This window comes from Saccopteryx bilineata, chromosome 8 (assembly GCF_036850765.1).
Source record: "Saccopteryx bilineata isolate mSacBil1 chromosome 8, mSacBil1_pri_phased_curated, whole genome shotgun sequence".
Taxonomy (NCBI): domain Eukaryota; kingdom Metazoa; phylum Chordata; class Mammalia; order Chiroptera; family Emballonuridae; genus Saccopteryx; species Saccopteryx bilineata.
Window position 1 is genome coordinate 90,535,274 of NC_089497.1, and position 27,050 is coordinate 90,562,323.

Here is a 27,050-nt window from a genome sequence, read left to right on the forward strand (position 1 = left end):
TTACACAATATATTTATAGAGATAAGCTAGCTATATTGGAAAGATAATGGATAATTTGATGAAGTTGCATTCAAATCTGGATAATGGTACATATATTTTTATTAAGACAATGTGGTGGAAAAATTATTAAATAATTTTTATTCAGAAAATCTAGGCCAGTATTTCACAACATAGGCTGCACAATATAAACACCTGGGTAACTTGGTAGAGGGAAAAAGTCAAACAGCAAACTGAAGACAATATAATGCTTGAGTGCCACTTGCAGTGTCTGATTCAGTCAGTTTAGGGCCAGGCCCACTCACTGACAACTGTAGAGTGCCTTCTGAGGAACCCATTATGCAGCTAGATTGAAACCAATGATCTAAACCAAGTGATATATTAAAAGCAGATATGATGAGGTGGTGACTAATGAGTCTTGCTCATTTTGTAGAGGCAGGTGGCCCAGCTTGAATACTCTCAATTGACATACTGCTGCTCCTTCATCTGTCAGGTTTGCTTTCGCCCTCTCCTCATCGTTAGTGTGCTAAGAGAAAGAATTACAGTGTGGAAAGAAGATTCCCTATGCATTATTTTTTATAAATTGCTGTTGTAAAGCTTAAGTGGAAAAGGAGGTAGGAAAATGGGTATTGAGCCACAGACTGAATAAAAATTTACATTAATTTTAAAATTTCATTACAAAATAAAATCTTGTCTCACTCCATTAGTCTTTAGCTCATTAAGGTTTGAATGTGTAAGTATATCATGATTATCATTTATGTACGGAAACACTTTAACAGTATTTTAACACTGAGAATACAGTAAAGGAATGTTAATAAAATAATGTATATTGATGTAAGTTTATACCATAGAACATTTGCTTTATGAAAAGATTAATCAATTTATTTATTTAACTTTTATATATGTCTGTTTTCAACAGCAGAACCTTCAAATATTACATTTGATAATAATGTGGATCCTGATGTTTATTCTCCTGCTGTTGAAAAATTAGGAGAAAGCAGCTTTTTTGAAAGACATTTCAAAGAGAAAGGTATAAATATGGAAAGTAATCAAAAGTCAGATAAGTCCTGTATGTCATCTGAGAGCAAGGATTCTTTGCCAAGTGTAGATTTAGACACACCTTCCGTTAAGAAGAGATTATCTCAAGACATCAAAAAATCCTTGAAATTTAGCAACCTTCCTGAGAGGTCAAACTTTGAAGATCCAAAAACTACAGAGTCACTACCGGTAAATTTCTATTATGTTCTTTATGTTAAAAATTATATAAGCGCCCTGGCCGGTTGGCTCAGCGGTAGAGCGTCGGCCTAGCGTGCGGAGGACCCGGGTTTGATTCCCGGCCAGGGCACACAGGAGAAGCGCCCATTTGCTTCTCCACCCCTCCGCCGCGCTTTCCTCTCTGTCTCTCTCTTCCCCTCCCGCAGCCAAGGCGCTAGAGTGGCTCTGGTCACAACATGGCGACGCCCAGGATGGGCAGAGCATCGCCCCCTGGTGGGCGTGCCGGGTGGATCCCGGTCGGGCGCATGCGGGAGTCTGTCTGACTGTCTCTCCCTGTTTCCAGCTTCAGAAAAAATGAAACAAAACAAAAACAAAACAACAACAACAACAAAAAAAAAATTATATAAGCAACATCACAAGAAAATTTTATACTCACAAAATATATTCTTAAATGTTACTTTTTATTGAAGTTAAAATGTGCTACCTAATATTATCATGAGGTAGTTGAAGATTTCCTTATATGGGAAAAAATATTAATGCGTCACAGGATGTATTCTAATATGGTAAATACCATTATAATTAGAAATTTCTATAACAAAACTAAAAGTACCATGTAAGAGTGCTGTGTCCTTTTTAAATGAAATTCATTATTATGAATAATTTAGTATAATAAATCTCTTGTAAGTTTTTACTGTATAGTCAGTAGTTCAAATGAAATAAAGGCACATATGTAGATCAAATCAGTTTTTGTGGCTTAATGTAAGTATAGGATTTAAAGGTAATTCCTTCAAGAACATGGCTAATAGAGAAATAAGGGTGAAGTTTTTCTCTCTCCTTAGAACAAAAGGTAAAATAGCTCATTATTGCTATATTTTAAAGCTATATTTGAATCTCTGTTCTACATATTAAAAATTTTAAGTAATAGTGATTATTAATAAACTCTTGGGAAATTGAGCACGACTAATGTAGTTCTTTAGAAATTGGGAAGTCAAACGTTTTAACAACCCTTTAAAGTAATTTGAAGGGAATCTCCATGGTGCCTAAATTGAAGGCGGTACCAAAACTCAAACTGAATACTGGGACGCCGCCACTTCTGCTTCGAGATTAGATTTCTGTGCTCCCTTTGTGATAGACCTCATTTCTTCCTGAAGTGTGAAATTGGAATGGAGACCTCTTCCGTCCTTAGATCCCTAAAAGTCTACTCAATCTCTGAATGACTTCACCAGGAGACACATTTACAGATGCAAGAAGATAAAAAGAAACTGATTTCTGTGGATATCTGGGCCAGGTCAAAAAAATATCAACTTGAAAAATAGAAATCCTGACCTTTCATTTAGCATAGGTTTAGAGTTTGAATATACATTTCCTAGTTTGAATCTCCAAGCCACAAAATTAGCATTAATGTCAATCCATGTCTATCTATTGATACCTTGAAATGTGTCTGGCAAAAGTAAATTCCAATCGCTGCTGGAAAGACATTCCCACAGTTTAGGAGATAATAGATTCCCCAAAATAAACCCCCACAGCAGATGAGCTATTCTTTTCTGTCTCCTGATAAAGAGAACAATTGATCATAGATTGAATTTCTGCAAATAGAACAGACAAGAACTCTAATTTTCCAGTTTCCACAGGGCACCATGAAGAGGACTAGTTGGCATCTGCATTTGCAGTGTGCTGTGGAGAAGAGGAATCCTGAGCATATGGAACCCAATTCTTTTATACTGGGCAACACCATCTTCTATAACTTAATAAAAGACATTTAGCAACTCACAGATACATCAGCTTTGGCAATTCATATAGTAATGGAAAGCATTGTGGTAGTTAAATAAAATAGAACTACTTTTATTAACATAGATGCAGCTCAAGAATATGATATTAAAATTGAAAGGTAAAAGGATACAGAGTTTTCTTCTCCTTTTTTTTTAACTGAGAGGATGGGAGGCAGGCAGGGAGGCAGACAGACAGACTCTCACATGTGTCCTGACCAGGATCCATCTGGCAAGATTTATTTTCTTTGATATTTTACTTTCATCTTTGAAGTTGTTTTATGTAAATAAAAAGACACTTGTTCAAAAGCACAGCATATGAGAGAGATTCTGTTTTTCAGATAATGTGTGTACAAAGTCATTGAGGAAATAAAATAAAGAAAAAGAAAACATTTTGTTTCATGAACTTCTATACTTACTGGATTGATGACACTTTTCAGACAATTACAGCAATCATGGTTTATATGTTTCTCAGAACTTACTGTGTATAAATGGTTTTATTGTTTATGTCTGTAGTACTAGAACTTAAACCTGATGAAGGCAGAACATATGCCAGAAACATAGTAAGGGCTCAATGAATGAATGTGCTATTTTGTACTGATGAGATAAAAAATAAAATTAATTTTGTTGAATATTTTGTTTCCTAGTGGTTACAAGAAATAGCCCTCAGAAGTAAGCCTATAACTAAAAAATATCAAGGACTTGAAAGATTCTTTCTTTCTGATAAAAATGAAAGGCTGGATTTATTTCCTTCTCCTAGTGTAGAATGCAGCTACTCCAGTACTGGGATTACAATTGCAGGTAAATCCAGACATTAAATCAGATGACCTGTGGACCAATCTAACAATATTCTGTCACATTTTTTAAAACAGTCTATCATCATAAGAAATACTAGGCAATTCTGTTCAATGAATAACATCAACTTATTTTTCTCTAGTTGAGATTATTAGCACTGTGTGTTGCCACATATTTATCTTGAAGGCTGCTGTCAGAATGAGAGATAACATGACTATAATGAGACTGAGGAGAGATTATTTTTAAAATTTAGAAATGTACCAATTACTAAACTGTACAATACAAATTGTTTGAATCAATTTATTAACTGTTGAGCATTGTATATATAATGACTCTTAAATGTCATCTTAGAGGAAAATCCTCAAATCTCAGGATGTGAGATTTCTGAAATCTATGCAGCTATAATTTTCTTTTGAAACTAGGTTTTGGTGTCATGTGTCTTAGGTTTCTTGTGTTTTCCAATGTGCTTGTATACAAACTTTAGATTTTTTGTTATATTGTTAAATATTTTATTAGTCCTGTCAAAAACCCAAGTTACAGTCTTAGTTATTATCTGTAGCTATGTATGAGAGCATATTTTTGAAATGTACCTGAGGATATGGTGTATGTTTTGAACAATCCTTAACTACTCAGTTTCATTGCACTCTCAAGGAAACAATATATTTATCCTAGATTTTGCATACTCTTCCACTTGGTTTACATGATGATTAGATATAGCCATTTGTGGAATGAGTGAGTGGCTGCTGCTTGGCATGAGAGAGACATCTTCATTCTAAACCTAGTTCTGAGTGTGTTAGCCCTGGGATCTTGATTCAGTGTATTTACTCCATTCTCTAACTAAAATAATTGCAAGATTTTCTATGAATAACTCTTTTGACATGTTGGATGCTCATTGTAATAATTTCCTACTGAGTAGATACAGAGAATTTTCACATTACTATAATCAGTAGTATTATTAGGTCATTATTGTTATCCAGTAATACCTGCTAAACTAAGTTTGCTTTATGCTGAATTCCATACAAATATGCAGTTGATGACTGATGAATTAAGGCAATTCAACACAGATGTGCTGAGTATGTTGGCACCATGCTGGGCTAGGGAAATAATATGCATAAGTAATGTTCTCTGATCAACTTAGGAGAAACACTTGAAAAGGGAGCTATTTGTCTTTGTTTGAAGATCGTCTTCAAGCCAGAAATTTAATTGCATATGATTTGTACAGATATGTAAGATTTATACAGTGGTACCTTGAGATATGAGTTTAATTCGTTATGTAACCAAGCTCGTAAGTCAGTCAACTCGTATATCAAACAAATTTCTCCCATTTAAAATAACTGAAATAGATATAATCCATTCCAGCCCCAAACCATCCTAAATTATGAAAAAGACATTTTTAATTAAGAAACACACATGTATACTTTACTAATGCATAATAAAATATATGAAATAAAAGAAAAAAGTGTTATTTAGTACTGTATTCTTACCTTGGAGACAGATGAGTGTGGCTAACGGAGGTGAATGACGGAGGGGGAGGGAGGGAGGGAGGGATGCAGGCACTGTAGACATGTAAACTAAAACTGCACTTTCTTAACACTAAATGTAAACTAAAACTGCATTTTCTTTACTTTAAACAAAACTAAAACTGCACTTTCTTTACTTAAAATGAAACCACAAAAACTTAATTGTAAAAAAATGCACTTTCTTAACTTTAAACTTAACCTAAGCTTAACATTATGTATTTTTTCATTTAATCATCACCTGGTTTTGCCTTTTTGGCTGCACTTTCAGCACCTTCACTTGCAGGACTTTTGAATAAAAAAATATCCAAAGAGGTTTGCTTTTGTCTACCTTTTAAAATGCTACAGAAATGTGACAAATAAGTGTCATTAAAAAGTGCTGAAGCACGACCAGTTGAAACGTTTTCTGGGTGTTTCTTTTCAATGAAACTTGAAAGCTTCTCCCACATTACCAGCATGTCTTTATTTCACTTGTAGAAATCACTTCTTCCGACTCTACCTCCACCTAACTACTAACCTCTTGCAGAAATTCCGTATGTTGCATCATCTGTAGCTCCTTCAACTCCTCAGTTGAGAGTTCCTCCTCGTGTTCCTTGATGAGTTTGTTTACATCACCCTCATCTACCTCCAGACCCATCAACTTTCCGAGGGGCACAATCTCCTCCAATGCTTCTACCTTGGTCTTGGTATCTGGTTCAAATCCTTCGAACTCGCTGTCTGCCACAGCATCGGGTCATAACTTTTTTCATGCAGAGTTCAAGGTTCTTCTTATAAGCTCTTGCCATTGCCAAGTCAATAATGTGTAAACATATCATGATGTTGTAGTGATCTTTCCAAAATGCTCGAAGGGTTAGATTTGTATTCTCAGTGGTGGAACAAGTGCTTTGTGTAAAGCTTTTTAAAGTTGGAAATGACCTGCTGATCCATAGGTTGCAAGATTGAAGTCGTGTTGGGTGGGAGGTAGAGGACTTTCACGAATTTGAACTGATCAAGAATGTCATCTTCAAGACCAGGTGGGTGGGCTGAACCATTATCAAGGATTAATAATGCTTTCATCGGGAGTTTATTTTCTTAGATATTTCTTCACTGCAGGACCAAAGATGAGATTTGCCCATTCAACAAAAAACTGCCCTGTAACCCATGCCCTAGCATTGGAGCACCACATAACCTGCAGTTTTTCTTGAACAATCTTGTGAATCTTAAAGGCTCGAGGATTTTCGGAATGATACACTAGCAGTGGCTTTACTTTATAGTCACTGCTAGCATTTGCACACAATGCAAGGGTCAGACGGTCCTTTATGGGTTTATGGCCTGGCAGCTTCTTCTGCTCTGCAGTGATGAAAGTCCTCTGGGGAATTTTTTTTCCAAAACAATCTTGTTTCGTCACAGTTGAACACTTGTTGGGGGATGTTGCCTTCTTTTGAGATAAGCGCAGCAAAACATGCGATGTACTCCTCAACTGTCTTTTTTTTTTTTTTTTAAAGATTTTATTTATTCATTTTAGAGAAGGGGGGAGAGAAAGGAGGGGGAGGAGCAGGAAACATCAACTCCCATATATGCCTTGACTGGGCAAGCCCAGGGTTTTGAACCAAAGACCTCAGCGTTCCAGGTCGACACTTTATCCACTGCACCACCACAAGTCAGGCACTCCTCAGCTGTCTTAACGACAGCCCTCGCAGCTTCACCATGCCTCACCACCGAGTGGATGCCAGATCTCTTCTTGAAATTTTCAAACCAGCCATGACTTGCCTTAAACGTATCTTCTGCTGCTTCTTTTGAGGTTGATGGTTCTTTCTTCTTCAAGTCTCTGTAAATAATGTGCCTTTTTGCATATTATAGTCTCCATCACTGTATCTCCTGCCAGCTCTTTCTCTTTCACCCACACCAGCAGAAGCTTCTCCATTTCTTCATGGATATTTGTCTTTATTTGGGACAGAATTGTAGTTCCTTTCACTGGATTTGCGCTTTTGATGGCATCCTTTTGTTTAAGGATGGTACAAATTGTAGATGTATTGTGGTCAAACAGCCTTGCCAGTTCAGTCACTCACACCACGCTCATGTTCTATTATTCTTGCTTTACTTCTATCGACATCATTCTTTTCTTCTTCTCACCACTGTCCTTTACACTCACTTTCTTTAGCCCCATGATAGCTCACAAAAAAAGTTAGTAAAAAATGCAAAAATGATGCAAGAATGAGTACAGTGCACAGGATTTGACTTGATTCTGTGGGTAACATGAGAAAGAATGAGATCTTGGTGTTGTGCTGCCGATACTGGACCCATGCGCCAACGTGCCAACTAGCGGAAGTTTCCCGAATCATGACTCATATCTCAGAATTTCACTCGGATCTCAAACAAAAATATGGATCTTGTTGCAGCTTGTATCTTAAAAAATTCGTATGTTGGTCTGCCTGTATCTCAAGGTACCACTGTATGTCTCTCTTGCCCTGAATCTTATGATTAGAGCTGCTTGGCTAAATTAGATATTTTCCATATGCAATTATGTTGTGAATCTGTCAGATATGAGATTTTTTTTTTGATATGAGATATTTTTAGTGGTAAAACTATTCATTTATGATAAATTATTTTTGGCTCCATTGTTAGTTACTCATACTCATATCAGAGTCTAGCTCAGCTTCAAAAATTTTGGTGGCTTCCTTCTGAGTCAGTCAAAGGAACTGTTTTAAGCTACTGTATATTGATTAAAACAAATTTACATACTGTGCAAAAGTTGTTACTAAGACTATCTTTATACATAAATAGCCAAATGCCTTTAAGTATCCATTTGGAACGGTTAGTTGAAATCAATTAACTTGTGAAAACCATCTGTGAGAACACCTACTTTAGTCTAGGCACAGCCAGACACTGGTGATACGAGATAAGCCCTCCTCCCTGTCGCCTGAGAGCTGAGTCCAGCGTAGAGGTTCTCAGATGTCAGAGGGAGTGGAATCACTGGAAACCTGTTGTAATGCAGCTTTCTTGACCTTACTCCTCATTTAGGCTGAAATGAGCTCCAGAAATTTGCATTTATTTTTTTCTTTTTTTTGTGTGTGTATTTTTCTGAAGCTGGAAACGGGGAGAGATAGTCAGACAGACTCCCGCATGCGCCCGACCGGGGTCCACCCGGCATGCCCACCACCAGGGGGCGATGCTCTGCCCCTCCGGGGCATCGCTCTGCCACGTCCAGAGTCACTCTAGCGCCTGGGGCAGAGGCCAAGGAGCCATCCCCAGTGCCCGGGCCATCTTTGCTCCAATGGAGCCTTGGCTGCGGGAGGGGAAGAGAGAGACAGAGAGGAAGGAGGGAGGGGATTGGAGAAGCAAATGGGCGCTTCTCCTGTGTGCCCTGGCCGGGATTCGAACCCGGGTCCCCCGCACGCCATGCCGACGCTCTACCACTGAGCCAACTGGCCAGGGCCATTTATTTTTTTCAACAACTCCATGTTATGCTAATATAGTAGTCTAAAAATTGTATGTTGAGAAAACTGCTATGTAGATATGTAAGCATAAAATTATACTGTCTCTGCCCTGGACGGTTGGCCTAGTGGTAGAGCGTCGACCTGGCATGCAGTAGTCCCAGGTTCGATTCCCGGCCAGGGCACACAGGAGAAGCACCCATCTGCTTCTCCACCCTTCCCCCTCTCCTTCCTCTCTGTCTGTCTCTCTCTTTCCCTCCCACAGCCAAGGCTCCATTGGAGCAAAGTTGGCCTGGGCACTGAGGATGGCTCTGTGGCCTCTGCCTCAGGTGCTAGAATGGCTCTGGTTGCAACAGAGTGATGCCCCAGATGGGCAGAGCATTGCCCCCTGGTGGGCATGCTGGATGGATCCCGTTCAGGCTCATGCGGGAGTCTGACTGCCTCCCCATTTCCAACTTCAGAAAAATACACATACACACAAAATTATATCGTCTCTAAGTTTTATTACAGGACTGTGAGTAACATACTTTTGGAGACTGACATTTACTTAATAACAGTTATAATAAAGGTAGGAGATTATAAAATAATTGCTTTGCTACTGAAAAGTGTAGGTGTGCAAGGTATTAGAGACTAGATGACATTTCAGCCAAACTGAAAAATTCATAAGATTGACAAGTTAGGGGCAGATAGAAATGGCTCTATGGAGGCAGAAATGACCTGAAATTAAAATTTTCTTGGCTATGTCATAAGTTATGGAATTCTGACGTTTTGAACTGATGCCAGTATAGAAAGGAATTCCTATTGTTGGATTTTTTTTTTAATTTGTGAATGTAAGAACATGGTAGTTATGAAATACATGTGTGTTTAGCAGCAAATCTATTGATTCTACTCACCTTCTGCCAAACCTGCTCCTACTCGTCCCCAAGCCATCTCTCTGTCTCTGTGATAGCACCAGACATTGCTGAGTCTGAGCTCCAGGTACATCTTACCTTTCTTACTCATTACATCCTATTTACCCCTAGACTCTGCTCTTTTGAGCTCTAGAATTGACTCCAAATCTAATCACTTCTATCTTCACTGCTCAAGAGGAACCCGAGCCAGTTGTTCACCATCTCTTGCCTCTCCACAAAACTAGGATTAATTTTCATCAAATTCTACTATTTATAGTTAGATAATGAATTATTCATATTTGTTGTCATACCATTATTTATAATTTATAGGGAATGACTCATTTTTTATAAACTTAAGCCATAGGTTGTGTCATGTCAATCTTCTGCTTGAAAGCATCCTATAATTTCTTAGATAAGATAGAAATTACATTCTTTACTGTGCATCACACCACAGCACCTGAACTAGCCCTGTCCATCTCTCCTAACAGTGGCTTCTTCCACCTTGTAGTCCCATGGGCTTTCTTTCTGTTCTTAGGCAGGCCACACTCTTATCTTAGCTTTAAAATGTTGTTCTTCCCTCAATTTGGGATGCTCTGAAGCTTTCATTTCTATCTTCATACCTTTTTTTCATATGATTCAATCTTTTCCTTTATTATGCCTCAGCTCAAATGTTATCTCCTTAGAGAGAGGCTGTCTCAGACCACCCTATTTATTGAATGCTGGTCTCTTGAGTCCCTTAATCATATTTGCCTTCTTTTATCTTTCTCATACAATCTATTACTAAATGAAATTATTTTTATTTATTTGTTTATTTTTTTATTACCCCACTCATATTTGGAAAGAAAGCAAGAACTTAGCCTGTCCTATTTATTGGTGCATCCTAGTGATGGACCAGGGCATGGAACATTGTAAGCACTTAGAAAGTGTTTCCGAATGATGGAAGCAGGACAGTTGGACTGCGTGTGAGTCTGGAGTGCAGCTTGAGCATAGGGGCGGCATCTTATTCACTTTAGAATGCCTGGGCCCTGACACAGTGTCTGGCATTTTAAGGATTTGACAAATAATTTTGTAATTGAAGTGGACTGGGTACAAATTTGTATGTTCTCAAGAATAGCAGTGGATTTAAGATAACGTTCTGTCTAACTCCTTAATTTTACTGGTGAGATGTGAATTTTCATGTCTTGGGTCACAAGTTGATTTCTAATTCAGGGAAACTAGAAAATAAATTCTTGCTTCCCAGCTTAGCATTTTTTCCACTAAACCATGCTGTTAAATAAAATCCAGATGTGGTTGAAGAACTTTTAGAAAATATATTTCAATTTTTTTATGTATAGATTCTCAGTAATTTGAAACCGGCGCCGGCATCTGCGCTCCCGACGCCACGCCCCTCCGGGCGCAAGGGCTGCCGGGACAGTCCCCATCTTTAGGCGTTAGGCCGGCTGGGGCGCTGGGAGGGAGAGGCGCTGCAGTCGCTTTTAGGGGTCTTGTGGCCCGGTTTTGCGGGACCGGATCTTAAAGATAGCCACAATGGCCGAAAATGGTGATGAAAAAATGGCTGCTCTGGAGGCCAAAATCTGTCATCAAATTGAGTATTACTTTGGTGACTTCAATTTACCACGAGACAAATTTTTAAAGAAACAAATCAAACTGGATGAAGGCTGGGTACCTTTGGAAATAATGATAAAATTCAATAGGTTAAACCGTCTTACAACAGACATTAATGTAATAGTGGAAGCATTGAGCAAATCAAAGGCAGAACTCATGGAAATAAGTGAAGATAAAACCAAAATCAGAAGATCGCCAAACAAACCCCTCCCTGAAGTGACTGATGAGTATAAAAATGATGTAAAAAACAGATCTGTTTATATAAAAGGCTTCCCTACTGATGCAACCCTTGATGACATAAAAGAATGGTTAGAAGATAAAGGTCAAGTACTAAATATTCAGATGAGAAGAACATTGCACAAAACATTTAAGGGATCAATATTTGTTGTGTTTGATAACATTGAATCTGCTAAAAAGTTTGTGGAGACTCCTGGACAAAAGTACAAAGACACAGATCTGCTAATACTTTTTAAGGAAGATTACTTTGCCAAAAAAAATGAAGAAAGCAAGAAAATAAAGTGGAAGCCAAATTACGAGCTAAACAAGAGCAAGAAGAAAAGCAAAAGTTAGCAGAAGATGCTGAAATGAAATCTCTAGAAGAAAAGATTGGTTGCTTGCTAAAATTTTCGGGGGACCTAGATGATCAGACCTGTAGAGAAGACTTGCACATCCTTTTCTCAAATCACGGTGAAGTAAAATGGATAGACTTCGTCAGAGGAGCAAAAGAGGGAATAATTCTATTTAAAGAAAAAGCTTTATCCAGAAGCACTGGATAAAGCCAAAGATGCAAATAATGGTAACCTACAATTAAGAAACAAAGAGGTGACATGGGAAGTACTAGAGGGAGATGTGGAAAAAGAAGCATTGAAAAAAATCATAGAAGATCAGCAAGAATCCCTAAACAAATGGAAGTCAAAAGGTCGCAGATTTAAAGGAAAAGGAAAGGGAAATAAAGCTGCCCAGACTGGGTCCACTAAAGGAAAAGTACAGTTTCAGGGCAAGAAAACTAAGTTTGATAGTGATGATGAACGTGATGAAAATGGTGCATCTGGACCAGTAAAAAGAGCAAGAGAAGAAACAGACAAAGAAGAACCTGCATCAAAACAGCAGAAAACAGAAAATGGTGCTGGAGACCAGTAGTTTTAGTAAACAAATTTTTTATTAAATTTAATTAGGTTTTCAACTGCTTTTGTCTTTAGAGGCTTTTAAAAAGAAAACCGGATTAGGTCCACGTCAATGTCCACCTGTAACAAAGGAAACTATTTGTTTAGCTTGTCTTTTTGTTATCCAAATGAGGATTTTTTTTTAATGTACAGTTCTGTTATTTCAGATTCAAAAGAAAGATTCTTGTACTAAATTGCCTTTGTAATATGAGAATGTATTAGTACAAACTAATAAAATGCATACTATATAAAAAGAGCAAAAAAAAAAAGATTCTTAGTAATTTAATACAGTTGAGCAAGAATTTTAGTAGACAATAATGTTTTAAAACCTTTTTTCAAAAATAAAATATTAGGCTCTTTGATCAGAATGTGTCATTTAGTTCCCGTTCCTCACATGGCCACCACTTGTTGCAGCAACAATGAACTATTTGGAGACCAGATGAGATGCTTTGAGTGGCAGAGGAGAGGCAACCGCCTCAGTCAACAGATGTTGGAAGGACTGAAGCTCACCCCAGTGTTACTCAGATATGTATTAGCCAGTACAAATAACTCAAGAAAGCAGACAGCAGATGTTTTCAGGGCATGAAGTAGAGGACAAGGAACATGCTGACTTCTAATCGCTGTTCTGAGAGCCTAAACATTTCTGTGTTGCTGAATCTTATCCTGGTGTTTTGCTGTTTCCAGTACGGGCCAGAGAGGCCCCAGGATTCTCATCCACTCTGGGCTTTCGCCCTGGGGTGCCTTGCTTTCTCTAATTGTCATTCTAGCTCTGCGTATTTTCATAGAATGTTTCTACAGAAATGGAATTTGTTATTGCAGCACTGTGCAAAAAGCAGCTTTCCCTGATTATGCTTCACCGATTTTAATTTGTAATTAGCATAGCAATAAACTATTATTCAGTACTATTCAGTGAGTGACTCATATTTTCATATTATTATCTGCATTCTTGTGCCCATTAATATAATGCACCATTCTATTTTCTTTCCAATATTTGGCATGGTTTTATTAGTAACCATTGAATATATATTGTTTAGCTAATACCCAGGACAGTTTCTTATGCTATATTTAAAGTAAAACTGATCAGTGTGAATCTATAATTTTCCAATATTACATTGTCATGATAGCAGAAATTTCTCCTAAAGTAACTTCTTATATTTATAATCTATAAACTGGACTTTAAAAAAAACAGTATAGAATGACTCCTAAAATAGTGGCATTTTTTATTGAAGCCAGCCTTAACTGCATCCAAATCTTAACCCTAGCAATGACATTAATACACTTACACAATAACCATTAAAAAGAATGACATCCTCACCTATAAAAAAATGAAATAAATGAGTGAAATCAAGGACCAAATTGGAGCATTCTATTTCTCTCTGCATGTTTGTTACTCTAACTTACACTTTGAATATATTTTCATTAAGAAAGATGGTCTATTTCTTTGCTGTGTGCTAAGCATAAGTCTGAACCATCCCTGGTGTGCTTTTATTTTTTCTTAATTGGGATCAATTAACCTCAAATACTATGGCAACCAGATGTTGTTTTAAGAGTTCAGCAAGTATTTGTACTACCCTGAATTTTCTGAAGAACATCTACATTATGTTAAAATTTTCTAATGCCCTGGCCGGTTGGCTCAGTGGTAGAGTGTCGGCCTGGCGTCCACAAGTCCTGGGTTCGATTCCTGGCCAGGGCACACAGGTGAAGCGTCCATCTGCTTCTCCACCCCTCCCCCTCTCCTCCTCTCTGTCTCTCTCTTCCCCTCCCTCAGCCGAGGCTCCATTGGAGCAAAAGATGGCCCGGGCTCTGGGGATGGCTCCTTGGCCTCTGCCCCAGGCACTAGAGTGGCTCTGGTCACGACAGAGTGAATCCTCCGATGGGCAGAGCATCGCCCCCTGGTGGGCATGCCCCGTGGATCCCGGTAGGGCTCATGCGGGAGTCTGTCTGACTGTCTCTCCCCGTTTCCAGCTTCAGAGAAATACACACACACAAAAAAAATTTTTCTCACCTATTTATCTGTGTGGGCAGAAGTCCAATTCTTGCTAGTAACATCTTTTGTTTGTGTTACTTTAATGAGTGTTATATCTCTTTAAATTTTATTTGGCCAAGACCTAACACAATACAAATACAATGCTATGGTTTTTTTGATTAATCCAGAACTTTCTATTTATATAGCTGAATTGCTATTACACTCCCTCACCCTGACTTCTATTGCTCTTGCTCTTACTGCCTTATTAAGCAAGAATGGCAAATTTGCTTTTCTAGATGGCTATGAGTAAAATATTTCTTGTTTACATATTATAGGTAAAAAGGGAAAATCAAATTCCAAATTCTTGTCATTAAAATAATTCTTAGTATTATTTACATTTCTATTTCTTAAAACATAAGCATATTTGTGTCAGTTACTTTTCTTCAAAATTGTCTCTGAACACAAATAGACACAAAAGGTTAGGATCTTATTTTAATTTATTCATAATTTCATTCCAACAAAAATTGTTTTCAAAATTGATTTCTGAAATGTTCATTAAAATTGATGCCCTTTGGGACTTACCTTAGTTTTAATTGCTTAAGTACAATAATTACATACAGCATTAAGATTCTTCTTAGGGTACTAGCTACATTCAAAGTAGATATTTAAAGTTAGGGAAAAAAAAGAATAACTCAGTAGTCATTAAATGTTTAATACATGACAACTGCCTATAGCCACTCTTCTGATTTTACATTTTCTTTTGAGTCAATAGGTTGGGCATAATGCTATATGCCATATATTCAGTCAAATTATAATCTTTATGATAATGACAATAGCACTTCTCTAAAGAATTTAACATTTTATACAATGCTAACTTGTGTTAAGGGAAGGCAGTCTTATCTTATAATTTAAATTATTTATACTTAATATAAATATGTTTAAATCAGAAGAATGAATCAGTACATTTAAAACTTTACCTGTCCTATACATTTCTAAATTTATACCTTGAAAATTTCCTTCATTAAAGAATCTTGGAACAATGCCTAATTATATTTAATTATGTTGTATTACTATAAAATTTGAAGGAATTCTATTTTTTCTACCATCAAAGAAACACACATTTTGAAGAAACCATGTTTGAAATGTATCCAGATAAAGCTGTGACTACGCTTGGAGAACACAGTAATAATGTGACTTAAATCTGTGCTCCTGGAACTTTTCCACTGAAGTGCTCTATAAGGCAGCAGAGAGTAAACTTGTATTTAGAAAAATTTGAGGTGTGATATCAATTACTCTATTTTTTTAATCAAAATACTAATCTATTTTGTATCCATGATTGTTCTAATATAAGCATAAATTACATGCCATCAAGTAAAATTGGTTCACTAGGAACTGGCACCATGTTTATCCTATGGGTTTTTTTTCTCTGCAAAGGTACAGGGTGACATCATCTTAGAATTTCAGAAACATGGCTTAGCAGTTGGCTATGGGATAGATGATAAGGTTGAGTCTTGAATTGGTCTGGAATTGACTTAGTTTGCAGATGTTTTGCTTTAGAAATTATTTTATCTTCTTGTTAATGTAGAAAAAATTAGGGAAAAATAACCCAGAAGGGTTCCTTATGACATGGGAAAAGTAATTTGGGATTCATATATTGTGGTAAAATATGGATGATAATCTAAAATTCAATTTTTTATAAACACTAGTGTATGAACTTAACTGCTTTAAGTTTGGGGATGGGCTGATATTTTGTGTCTTCAAGCATGCACTCATTCAAAATTTTAAAAGCAGATGATTTAAAAAATATTATTTTTAATTTTAGGCCAGACAATACAGAGACCTTCAACAGCAAATTTTCCACTTTCCAACTCTATTAAAAGAAGCTCCAGCTGTCTTTCCTCCTCTTATCCCCCACCAAGAAGTGCCACTGCTCAATCACTATCCAGAGCTGCTTCTGAAATTTCAGAAATTGAACACATTGATGTTACTGACCACAATGAGCCTTTCTCAGACAGTATTGCTGATCAAGAAGCCTTCGGCAGTCTGGAAAAAGAATTAAACATACTGAGAAATATTGCAGGTAATGCTGATTTTTTTTTTTCTCACTGTAGACAATGTTAACTCTGCCTTTGGCCTGATTCTTTATGTTGTGTTCCAAGAAAGCAAGCTAGTAAACAAAATGTGTCTGTTTTCTTGGATATCCTTCAAGGTAACCCTGAAAATGTTATATGTGAATGCCAGCCACACAATAGATAGTCCCTTCTTAGGTCACATAATACATAGTTAAATTGTATTGCAAAAGAATCTTCATGTGGACAGAGAAAAAATGTTTTTCTCTTTTCTGCAAACCCACTGAGTTTCTAATGTGTGTAGTATTATGAAGGCTGTTGCCCAACATCCTTTTTGAAGAATTAAGCTGTTCGATCTTTTAAAGCCACATTTCTTAAGCTTCACCATGTGCAGAAAGCCTCTAGGGACCTAGTTAAAATGCAGATTCTGTCTCAGTGTGTCTTGGGTGGGGCTTGCGATTCTGCACATCCCACAGTTAGGTATCCAGTTGATGCCAATGCTGCCGGTTAACACACCAGTTGGAGAAGTTGTATCTGTGCGTTCTGCTTCCTGAACCTCAGTGGATATAGTCTGGTAAATCAATCGTATTCTTGAATTTACAAAGTATTGATTCAGTAACAAAACATCAGGGGAAGAAATCTTAATTATCATCAGAAAGTTGTTCACACAGTTTGATAGAAAACAGTAGAGAAAACAGCAGCAAATCTAAGAGGAAGGCCAGAAACTTCTTTGGGCCTGTGTGTTCCACACAATCCTTCCTTGGATGTTTTTGTTGGTGTTTTAGTGATATTGGCTTTCGAATGACTTTGCTGTTTTCTTAAGAAGAATATATCTTGGTTTTGAAAACTTCAAGCAATATGAAAAATAAAATAAAATGGAAGCCAAAATTCCCACAAAGTTTTACTAGTCTGAAAACAACCATTATTAAAATTTGATGAACATCATTTTAAACTTCTCTGCTTATATCATAAGTATACATATAAAATTTACAGTTAAAAGAATAAACAGATTGCAAGAAAGATAGTAATAATTTTATAAAAAATAGACATGCTTTACATAATATTTTTAAAAGTTATATATTTATTCACTTTGACAGATATAATTAAAGTGAAACTAAAGGAAAATATACATTTCAAATAAGTATTTTTCATCACAAAATTATTAAGTTTAATTTTGTGAAATTGTATTTTTATAAACAGAAAACAGTGAAATATTGGCAATTTTGTATGGTCCAACACATAATTTTTAAAAAATATCCCTTTAAAAGTTAAGGAAAAAAAGTAAAAACAACAGCAACAACAAAAATTCCAGTAATAATTAAGGCCATTTTAAACTTTATGATTTATTTTAAATAATAATAATTAAATCTTTATAATAAAAGATGAGAACTCATTTATTTCTTATTTTTAACCTCATACAATTATAGATAGTATTGAGTACATCTCTGTTACAGTAATGTTATAATTTTTCATTTTTCATTTTATTTTCTTAACTGAGAAGCAGGGAGGCAGAGAAACAGACTCCCACATATACCCGGATTGGACCACCCAGCAAGGTTCATACCCTGCCATGCTCTGCCCATCTGGGGCTGGTGCTCTGTTGCTTGGTAACTGAGCTCTTTTAATGCCTGAGGCAAAGCCATGAAGCCATCATCAGTACCTGAAGCCAACTTGCTCCAATTGAGTTATGGCTGTGGGATGGGAAGAGAGAGATAGAGGTAGAGAAGGGAAAGGGGGAGGGGTGGAGAAACAGACAGGCACTTCTCCTGTGTGCCTTGACCAGGAATCAAACCCAGGAGTCCATACCCCGGACCGATGCTCTACCCCTAAGCCAATGGACCAGGGCTAATTTTTCACTTTTTCAAGGTTTCCTTTTATATTTTTTCTTTGTGAATATTCATATAGAGAAAATGATTGGTACCAACATTTTGCTATCAATTTTGAGCTTTTTATCTTGATTTTTCTCTAGTAGTTTTGATTATGGCATTCCTTAGTATGTATTTGTTTTACCTATATGATTGATAAGTAAGTTAGCTAGATGAATTTAGTGGACCACAATTTTTTTTATTGCACTTAGTAGACCATTTCTCTATTGTCCTGTGTATCATACTTGTCAGTCCCTTAGCACAGATTTCCCTTGAAATCTTGTTTGGTTGAATTTTGATTGAATGTAGTTGTCAAATAGTTTTTTCCCCCAAGGTAGGGCCCAGTGGTAGCTCAGTTTCTCCAGTTCCTTCATGTTTCAGAATGGCTGCTACCTTTATATTTGAATGCAAATTGGTTGAGGGTAATGTCCTCGGATCCCTTTTATCTTAAACCTTTTACATACTGACTCATCATTATCTGGGTATGAATTCTGCTCCGAAGCAGTTTGAGGTCACCTTAATTTTTAACTTCACCTTCTCTCTTGCATGTGACAGTCTTTCTTCACTGCGTGTTTGAAAAATGTTTTTCATATCTTTGAAATTCAGAAGCTGAACCAGAGTTATATTTCAATTTTAATAATCCAGACTTTTTTAAAACAGAAGTTTCTCTTTCTATCTGAAAATAAAGTTCCTATTTTTAGAGACATTTTCTGCTATTGTATATTTAAATTGTTTTTCTGTTCTATTTAGTTTTCTCCTGCTGAGAAACCTATTTTGTTTATGTTGGATCCTCTTTGTACAATATATTTACTTATATTTTCTTCAACTATTTTATCCATTTTTTTACCTTCCTTTGCATTTATTGTGATTTTCTCAATTGTGGTTTCTATGTCAGAATTTCAATTTTCAGCTGGCTATAATTCACTCTTTGTTAATTGACTTAATAAATTAGCTCTCTAAAAGTACTGCTTTAACTTTCTTCAGAAATTTTTTTTTCAGAAATTTTTTACAATGATATAATTTCAAACTTAACAGAAAGTTTGGAAGAGTGCAAAAATGAAAGAACTTTTTGCATACACTAGATTCTCTCTGCTGTTTGTCTTTTGCCCTGATTGCACATATGTGTACACACACACACAGACACACACACACGCACACACAAAGCTCTTTTTCCCTGAACCATTTAAGGAGAAGCTATATCATTATGACCCATTATTGAAAAAATAATTCTCAGTGTGTTTCCCATGAACAAGAACATTCTCTTGCACAACCACAGTACAAGGATCAAAATCAGGAAATTTGGCATTGATATAATGATTCTCTAATCCACAGTGCATATCTAATTTTTAAAACTGTCTTGATGTTCTATAGCTTTTTTCTTATGTTTTTAGTATAGGATTTAATCCAGAAACAGGTTATCATTTATTTTTTCTCTTTTTTGGTATCTGACATGTTTGATCTCTGAGACTAGTTTTACCCTTTTTAAAAAGTTGTTTTTATTATTTTTTTTGTAGCCAAAAGACTTAAGGGAATTTTTTTTATTGTCTTAATTTTTTTCTACCAGATTGATCTTTTACTTAAACATTCTTTGCTTTTGCTTTGCATGCTATGGATTCTTGGATTCTAGTTTGTCTGTTTGTATAGCTAGTTGCTATCATTTCTTGTATCTTACTTGTTCTTCCTTTTTTTTTTTTTTTTTTTTTTACAGAGACAGAGAGAGAGTCAGAGAGAGGGATAGACAGGGACAGACAGACAGGAATGGAGAGATGAGAAGCATCAATCATTAGTTTTTTGTTGCAGGATGAAACACCTTAGTTGTTCATTGCTTGCTTTCACATATGTGCCTTGACTGCGGGCCTTCAGCAGACTGAGTAACGCTTTGCTCGAGCCAGTGACCTTGGGTCCAAGCTGGTGAGCTTTTTGTTCAAACCAGATGAGCCCGCGCTCAAGCTGGCAACCTCGGGGTCTCGAACCTGGGTCCTCCACTTCCCAGTCCGACGCGCTATCCACTGCGCCACCGCCTGGTCAGGCTTGTTCTTACTTTTTATGGGTGGCTTTGCATATACCTCTGTCTTTTCTGATATAGCGAGACTGCATTGTCCCTGAAATGCTTTCCACCTCTGATAAGATCTGTCAGTCTTCTCCTTGGAGCTCATTTGTGGATTGGCTATTGCACTTTTCTGTATCCAGCAGCTCAAAGTCCTGGAGAGCATAGAATGAAGGGCTGGGAGCTCAGCCTCCTTTGCTGGAGAACCTGGGTTCTCTTATCTTTTTTAGGATTTTATTAAATACCGAATTTCATTGAACCTGGTTTGAAATGTGCTCTGTCCCTGCAGGGACATCTGCAGGTTTGCAGTTTCCTTGCCTCTGCTCAGATCTTATGGTGGGTATTTAGGGGCTTTAAAAATATTTCAAAAGTTTTCTTGTTCCCCTTTACCCACTTTTCTCCAAATTGGTATGGTATTGGTGAGACTTGTCAGTACTTTAGATGGCTCTCCCTTTCCTATTATTAACATATTGCATACAGAGGAGGGAGGGGGTGACAGCAGTAGCACTCAGTTATACCTCAACGAATCTTCTGTTTATTTCTTTGGTTGCCCCTTATCAAAGTTTATTAGGTGAACTTGTGTTGCTGCTGAAAATGGTGTTCTTTTACAAAGTCACAGAAAAGGCATTTTATAGGACTCATATATGGAGGAAATAATGCTTTCACAGTAAGACTTATTCAAGGTTAAAATGGAAGGCTTCCCACGGGTTTCTAGTGTCTCACCTCCATTCATCCTGCCAAAGAAAACATCCAATCTTGTCTTCATTAATCCCAGTATGAAGATTAAAGTCCAGAAACTCTATGTCATGGTTCTTCCATATCAAAGCTTAGTTCATTCAGGGTCTGATCAGTGCCTATACAGGAGGTTCTTGGGTTACAACAGTCTTTACAAATGATCTTTCGAGTTTATGACACTCACTCCCATAAAACTTGAAAAAATTGAGATGTGAGTGTCAGCCTTTTCTGTTAATGTTGTACTTGTGGACTACCTGGGCAGACTAGTTTGATTGCGTGAGGCGGAAGAATACACAGTAACATGGCATGTGAGGGAGGGAGTTGGTGTCCCCAGCTTCCCTACACCATTTAGGACTGTTAAACTGCAAGTGTTCCATTTGTGTTGCTTTGTTTGGTGACTTTTTGATCCTTATCATGGCTTCCATATTTATGTCCTTTTCCTTTTTCTGTGACTTACTTTTTTTTATGCTCTAGATTATGATTTTACAACTGTGTTAGGATAGGGAACTGACTTAGGATAAGGTATGTTTTGACTTACTTACACCAAAATTTGGGTTACGTCACTGTTGTAGGAACGGAACTGGGTCATAACCTGAGGATTCCCTATACTTGGAAGATCAGGGCTGCGGCCCACAGACAGCTTTCAGGACCATGGCTGCTTGAAGAACTCATCTGGAAACAAGATTTGTTCATAAGGGAGAGGAGAAGGGAAGAACTGGTTCTTTCTGAGATCTGTGTTTATATTGTGGGGCTAGAAAGGACTAGCTTTTCTTTAAGCCAACCAATCAATTTTTTAATCTTTCCTGTGGGCTTGTGTTGGTTCCTCTCACTAACCAATCAGATCCTTCTTCTACGCTAGATTGACAGGCGTTTTTGGCCACCATATTGACTTCTGTGAATGCTTTAAAGTGGAAGCAGGGAATCACCTCCCCCCACAGCCTGAGGATTGACCCAGTTGTAATCTGGGGAGCTGAAAAAAATGGCCTTTCCTCTCTACAGTGGGAAAAAGACTGTTAAACTCCTTATGAGCCCAGGCTGTGTTCCCTTCAGTGTCTGGAACTGAAACTTCCCACTGAAGTAAGCAGGCTCCTCAGTGTGTGATACCCTCCATTCCTTAGCTTGTTCATATTTAGCTGCCTGTGCTAATACTTGTAGCCTTTCTTTGTTTGCTTCATGTTACGATTATACTTTATTTTGATTTTTCTGCTTTTCAAATCATTTTGTAAGAAGTTGAGGGAAAACAATTTATGAGCCATCTTTACTCATCATTCATTTGCTTTACTCTAAATTACTAATCAAATGTAAATCTACTGAGCAGTAACCCTTACACTAAAGACAAATTGTAAAATGAAGCATGTTTGGTCTGATCTGGATCTATAATAAAAGGGTCACCCTGTGTGTGTGTGTGTGTGTGTGTGTGTGTGTGTGTGTGTGTGTGTGTGTGTGAGAGAGAGAGAGAGAGAGAGAGAGAGAGAAAGAGACAGAGTCAGAGCGAGGGACAGATAGGGATAGACAGACAGGAAGGGGAAGAGATGAGAAGCATCAATTCTTTGTTGCAGCACCTTAGTTGTTCATTGATTGCTTTTTCATATGTGCCTTGATGGGAAGCTACAGCTTCCTGAGTGACCCTTTGCTCAAACTAGCGACCTTGGGCTCAAGCTGGTGAGTCTTACTCAAGCCAGATGAGCCTGCACTCAAGCTGGTGACCTGAAGGTCTCGAACTTGGGTCCTCCACCTCCCAGTCCAATGCTCCATCCACTGCGCCACCGCCTGATCAGACACCACTGAGTTTTTTATCAGAAAATTAAGGGTGTCTCATTTTGATGGACTGCTAAATTCCATTATTTACAAATGAAATGCAGTACTTAGAAGCAAATAGTCTTTTTGTATGTGTATTTCTAACCACTGAATTTCATCTTAGCCTTTATCACTTTATTCTTGCATGCTTCACTTTTGCCCTGTTTCTTTCATTTTCTCATTCACTAGGCCCACTATTTGCACAAGAACACCAGCACAGAGTAGAAAGCATGCACACACTGCTCAGCCTTGAAATCACAAGGGCGTTTCTTCTGGTCAATGGCAGAAGGCTGTCACTTACACGTATTTGACCCAGGAATGACTCTTTTTATTTGGGAAGATTAGCCTTGGAAGAGTGCACAACTTTGAGAGACTGTCTTGGAGCTGAGGAAGGCAGATGGCACAGCCGCTGAATCAACCCAACAGTCAGTGAACTGACAGATGCTGTAGTGAAATCAGGCCCCATTCTAGCAAAATTCACTGATTCTGCAGAAGGCTTTTTGTATTCTATTTAGCATCAATGGGCAGAAAAATTCTACCCACACTTTGCTACTTATGATGCAGTCTGGGTAAACTCTTGAGATTTGGTCTCATGCAGGCACAGCCACACAATTTTATTCTTATACAAATGTAAATGTGTTTATGTCCCTGTGAAAGCTGCATTTTTGTAAGCAGCTAACTTTGACCCATTTTCTGTTAGCCTTAGAGTGCATCTACTTCCACTAAGTTCTGTGGAAAACAACTTTGCGAAGGAGCTGGGAAGAGAAGAGACAGAAAATAACTACATTAAGTAAAGTGTTTCCCTTCAATTCAGATTGCTGTGGCTGATATTAGAGCCATTTCAGAAGCAGGCAAGGTGGCCAGTCACAGCTTCCTGCTGAGTCAGGAGAGAAGGGGCAGCAGAGTAGGGTGGCTGAGAGCTGGGCTCCGGGGCAGCAGGGATGGAAGGGGGAGCTGGTTCTGAAATTAACAACCACTTACCAGCTTTGTGACATTGGGCAAACTATTTTCTTACTCTCATTTTGCATCTGTTTCTATGTATAAAAAAATGGGTATAATAATAGGCCTTAACATAAAATTGTCTAATGATTAAATTCAAATATGTTTTAAATATTATATTTATATTTATGAGAATTTAGTTCTTACTACAATAAGGAGTTTGGAGGTCATTCTAAGAGTCATGGTAATGAAACAGGGAGATACACACACACACATTTTGCAGTACCTAGCGAAAGTCTGAAAACAAAGTTAAATTATATAAGGAAACAGTATGTATTGCTTTCTCTATATAGTAAGGTAAAGTGCTCTTGGTAAGTCTAAATTTTAGTTAAAAAATCTAAAAGTGTTTCTATTCTAAAACTATGTTTTCTTCTACACTACTTTGAGGATTATTAATATTCTTTCCACAAATATCTTTTTAAATAATACTACGGTCATTTCCTTAATAAGCTCAATGTATTAGTATAACCTACCTATTAAGGCAACTTGTCAATTCTTAAATGCTATAGACTGAAGAAATTTGAGAATATCAGAAAAGATGCATTATGAGAAAGTACCAGTAATGATACACTTTAAAGTATGCATCTTTATAATAGTTAAAAAAGATTTATTTTCTTTCTTTTTTTTTAAATAAATTTTTATTAATGTTAATGGGATGACATTAATAAATCAGGGTACATATATTCAAAGAAAACATGTCCAGGTTATCTTGTCATTAAATTATGTTGCATACCCCTTGCCCAGGGACAGATTGTCCTCCGTCACCCTCTATCTAGTTTTCTCTGTGCCCCTCTCCTTCCCCCTATCTCTCTCCCTCCCTCGCTCCTGCATCCTCCCTCCCCCCACTTCTGGTAACCACTACACTCTTGTCCATGTCTCTTAGTCTTGTTTTTTTTTTTTTTTTTTTTCTTGTTTTTTTTTTTTTTTTCATTTTTCTGAAGCTGGAAACAGGGAGAGACAGTCAGACAGACTCCTGCATGCGCCCGACCGGGATCCACCCGGCACGCCCTCCAGGGGCGACACTCTGCCCACCAGGGGGCGATGCTCTGCCCATCCTGGGCATCGCCATGTTGCGACCAGAGCCACTCTAGCGCCTGAGGCAGAGGCCACAGAGCCATCCCCAGCGCCCGGGCCATCTTTGCTCCAATGGAGCCTTGACTGCGGGAGGGGAAGAGAGAGACAGAGAGGAAAGCGCGGCGGAGGGGTGGAGAAGCAAATGGGCGCTTCTCCTATGTGCCCTGGCCGGGAATCGAACCCGGGTCCTCCGCATGCTAGGCCGACGCTCTACCGCTGAGCCAACCGGCCAGGGCTCTTAGTCTTGTTTTAATGTTCCACCAATGTATGGAATAATGCAGTTCCTGGTTTTTTTCTGATTTACTTATTTCATTCCGTATAATGTTATCAAGATCCCACCATTTTGCTGTAAATGATCTGATGTCATCATTTCTTATGGCTGAGTAGTATTCCATAGTGTAAATGTGCCACATCTTCTTTATCCAGTCATCTATTGAAGGGCTTTTTTGTTGTTTCCATGTCTTGGCCACTGTGAACAGTGCTGCAATGAACATGGGACTACATGTGTCTTTACGTATCAATGTTTCTGAGGTTTTGGGGTATATACCCAGTAGAGGGATTGCTGGGTCATAAGGTAGTTCTATTTGCAGTTTTTTGAGGAACCACCATACTTTCCTCCATAATGGTTGTACTACTTTACAGTTCCACCAACAGTGGATGAGAGTTCCCTTTTCTCCGCAGCCTCTCCAACATTTGCTATTACCCGTCTTGTTGATAATAGCTAATCTAACAGGTGTGAGGTGGTATCTCATTGTAGTTTTGATTTGCATTTCTCTAATAACTAATGAAGCTGAGCATCTTTTCATATATTTGTTGGCCATTTGTATTTCTTCCTGGGAGAAGTGTCTGTTCATGTCCTCTTCCCATTTTTTTATTGGATTGTTTGTTTGTTGTTGAGTTTTATGAGTTCTTTGTAAATTTTGGATATTAGGCCCTTATCTGAGCTGTCGTTTGAAAATATCAGTTCCCATATAGTTGGCTGTCTGTTTATTTTGATATCAGTTTCTCTTGCTGAGCAAAAACTTTTTATTCTGATGTAGTCCCATTCATTTATCTTTGCCTTCACTTCTCTTGCCATTGGAGTCAGGTTCATAAAATATTCTTTAAAACCCAGGTCCATGAGTTGAGTACCTATGTCTTCTTCTATGTACTTTATTGTTTCAGGTCTTATATTTAGGTCTTTGATCCATTTGGAATTAATTTTAGTACACGGGGACAGGCTGTAGTCGAGTTTCATTCTTTTGCATGTGGCTTTCCAGTTTTCCCAACACCATTTGTTGAAGAGGCTTTCTTTTCTCCATTGTGTGTTGTTGGCCCCTTTATCAAAGATTATCTGACCATATATATGTGGTTTTATTTCTGGGCTTTCTATTCTGTTCCATTGGTCTGAGTGTCTATTTTTCTGCCAATACCATGCTGTTTTGATTGTCGTGGCCCTATAATATAGTTTGAAGTCAGGTATTGTAATGCCCCCAGCTTCATTCTTTTTCCTTAGGATTGCTTTGGCTATTCGGGGTTTTTTATAGTTCCATATAAATCTGATGATTTTTTGTTCCATTTCTTTAAAAAATGTCATAGGAATTTTGATGGGAATTGCATTAAATTTATATATTGCTTTGGGTAATATGGCCATTTTAATTATATTTATTCTTCATATCCAAGAACAAGGAATATTTTTCTATCTCATTGTGTCTTTTTCTATTTCTCTTAACAATGCCTTCTGGTTTTCATTATATAGGTCCTTTACATTCTTTGTTATGTTTATTCCTAAGTATTTTATTTTTTTTTTGTTGCAATTGTGAAGGGGATTATTTTTTTGAGTTCGTTTTCTAATATTTCATTGTTGGCATATAGAAAGGCTATGGACTTTTGTATGTTAATTTTGTATCCTGCGAACTTACTGTATTGGTTTATTGTTTCTAGTAATCTTTTTGTGGAGTCCTTCGGGTTTTCGATGTATAGGATCATATCATCAGCAAAAAGTGATACCTTTACTTCTTCTTTTCTAATATGGATATCTTTTATTTCTTTGTCTTGTCTGATTGCTCTGGCCAGAACTTCTAGCACCACTTTGAAGTGGAGAGAGTGGACAACCCTGCCTTGTTCCTGATTTAAGGTAGAAAGTCCTCAGTTTTAT

The 27,050-nt window shown here is 37.5% G+C and overlaps 1 protein-coding gene and 1 pseudogene across 1 annotated transcript in view; both read left to right on the plus strand.

Annotated features, from left to right (window-relative positions):
- The window catches only part of ZBBX (zinc finger B-box domain containing), a 141,927-nt gene that overhangs the window by 102,526 nt on the left and 12,351 nt on the right, over positions 1-27,050 (plus strand). The window contains exons 14-16 of the mRNA XM_066241422.1: positions 917-1,224; positions 3,626-3,779; positions 16,150-16,407. Coding sequence (XP_066097519.1) covers positions 917-1,224; positions 3,626-3,779; positions 16,150-16,407 — 720 coding nt within the window. The remainder of the gene's footprint in view (positions 1-916; positions 1,225-3,625; positions 3,780-16,149; positions 16,408-27,050) is intronic.
- LOC136312029 (lupus La protein pseudogene) lies at positions 11,027-12,618 on the plus strand (annotated as a pseudogene).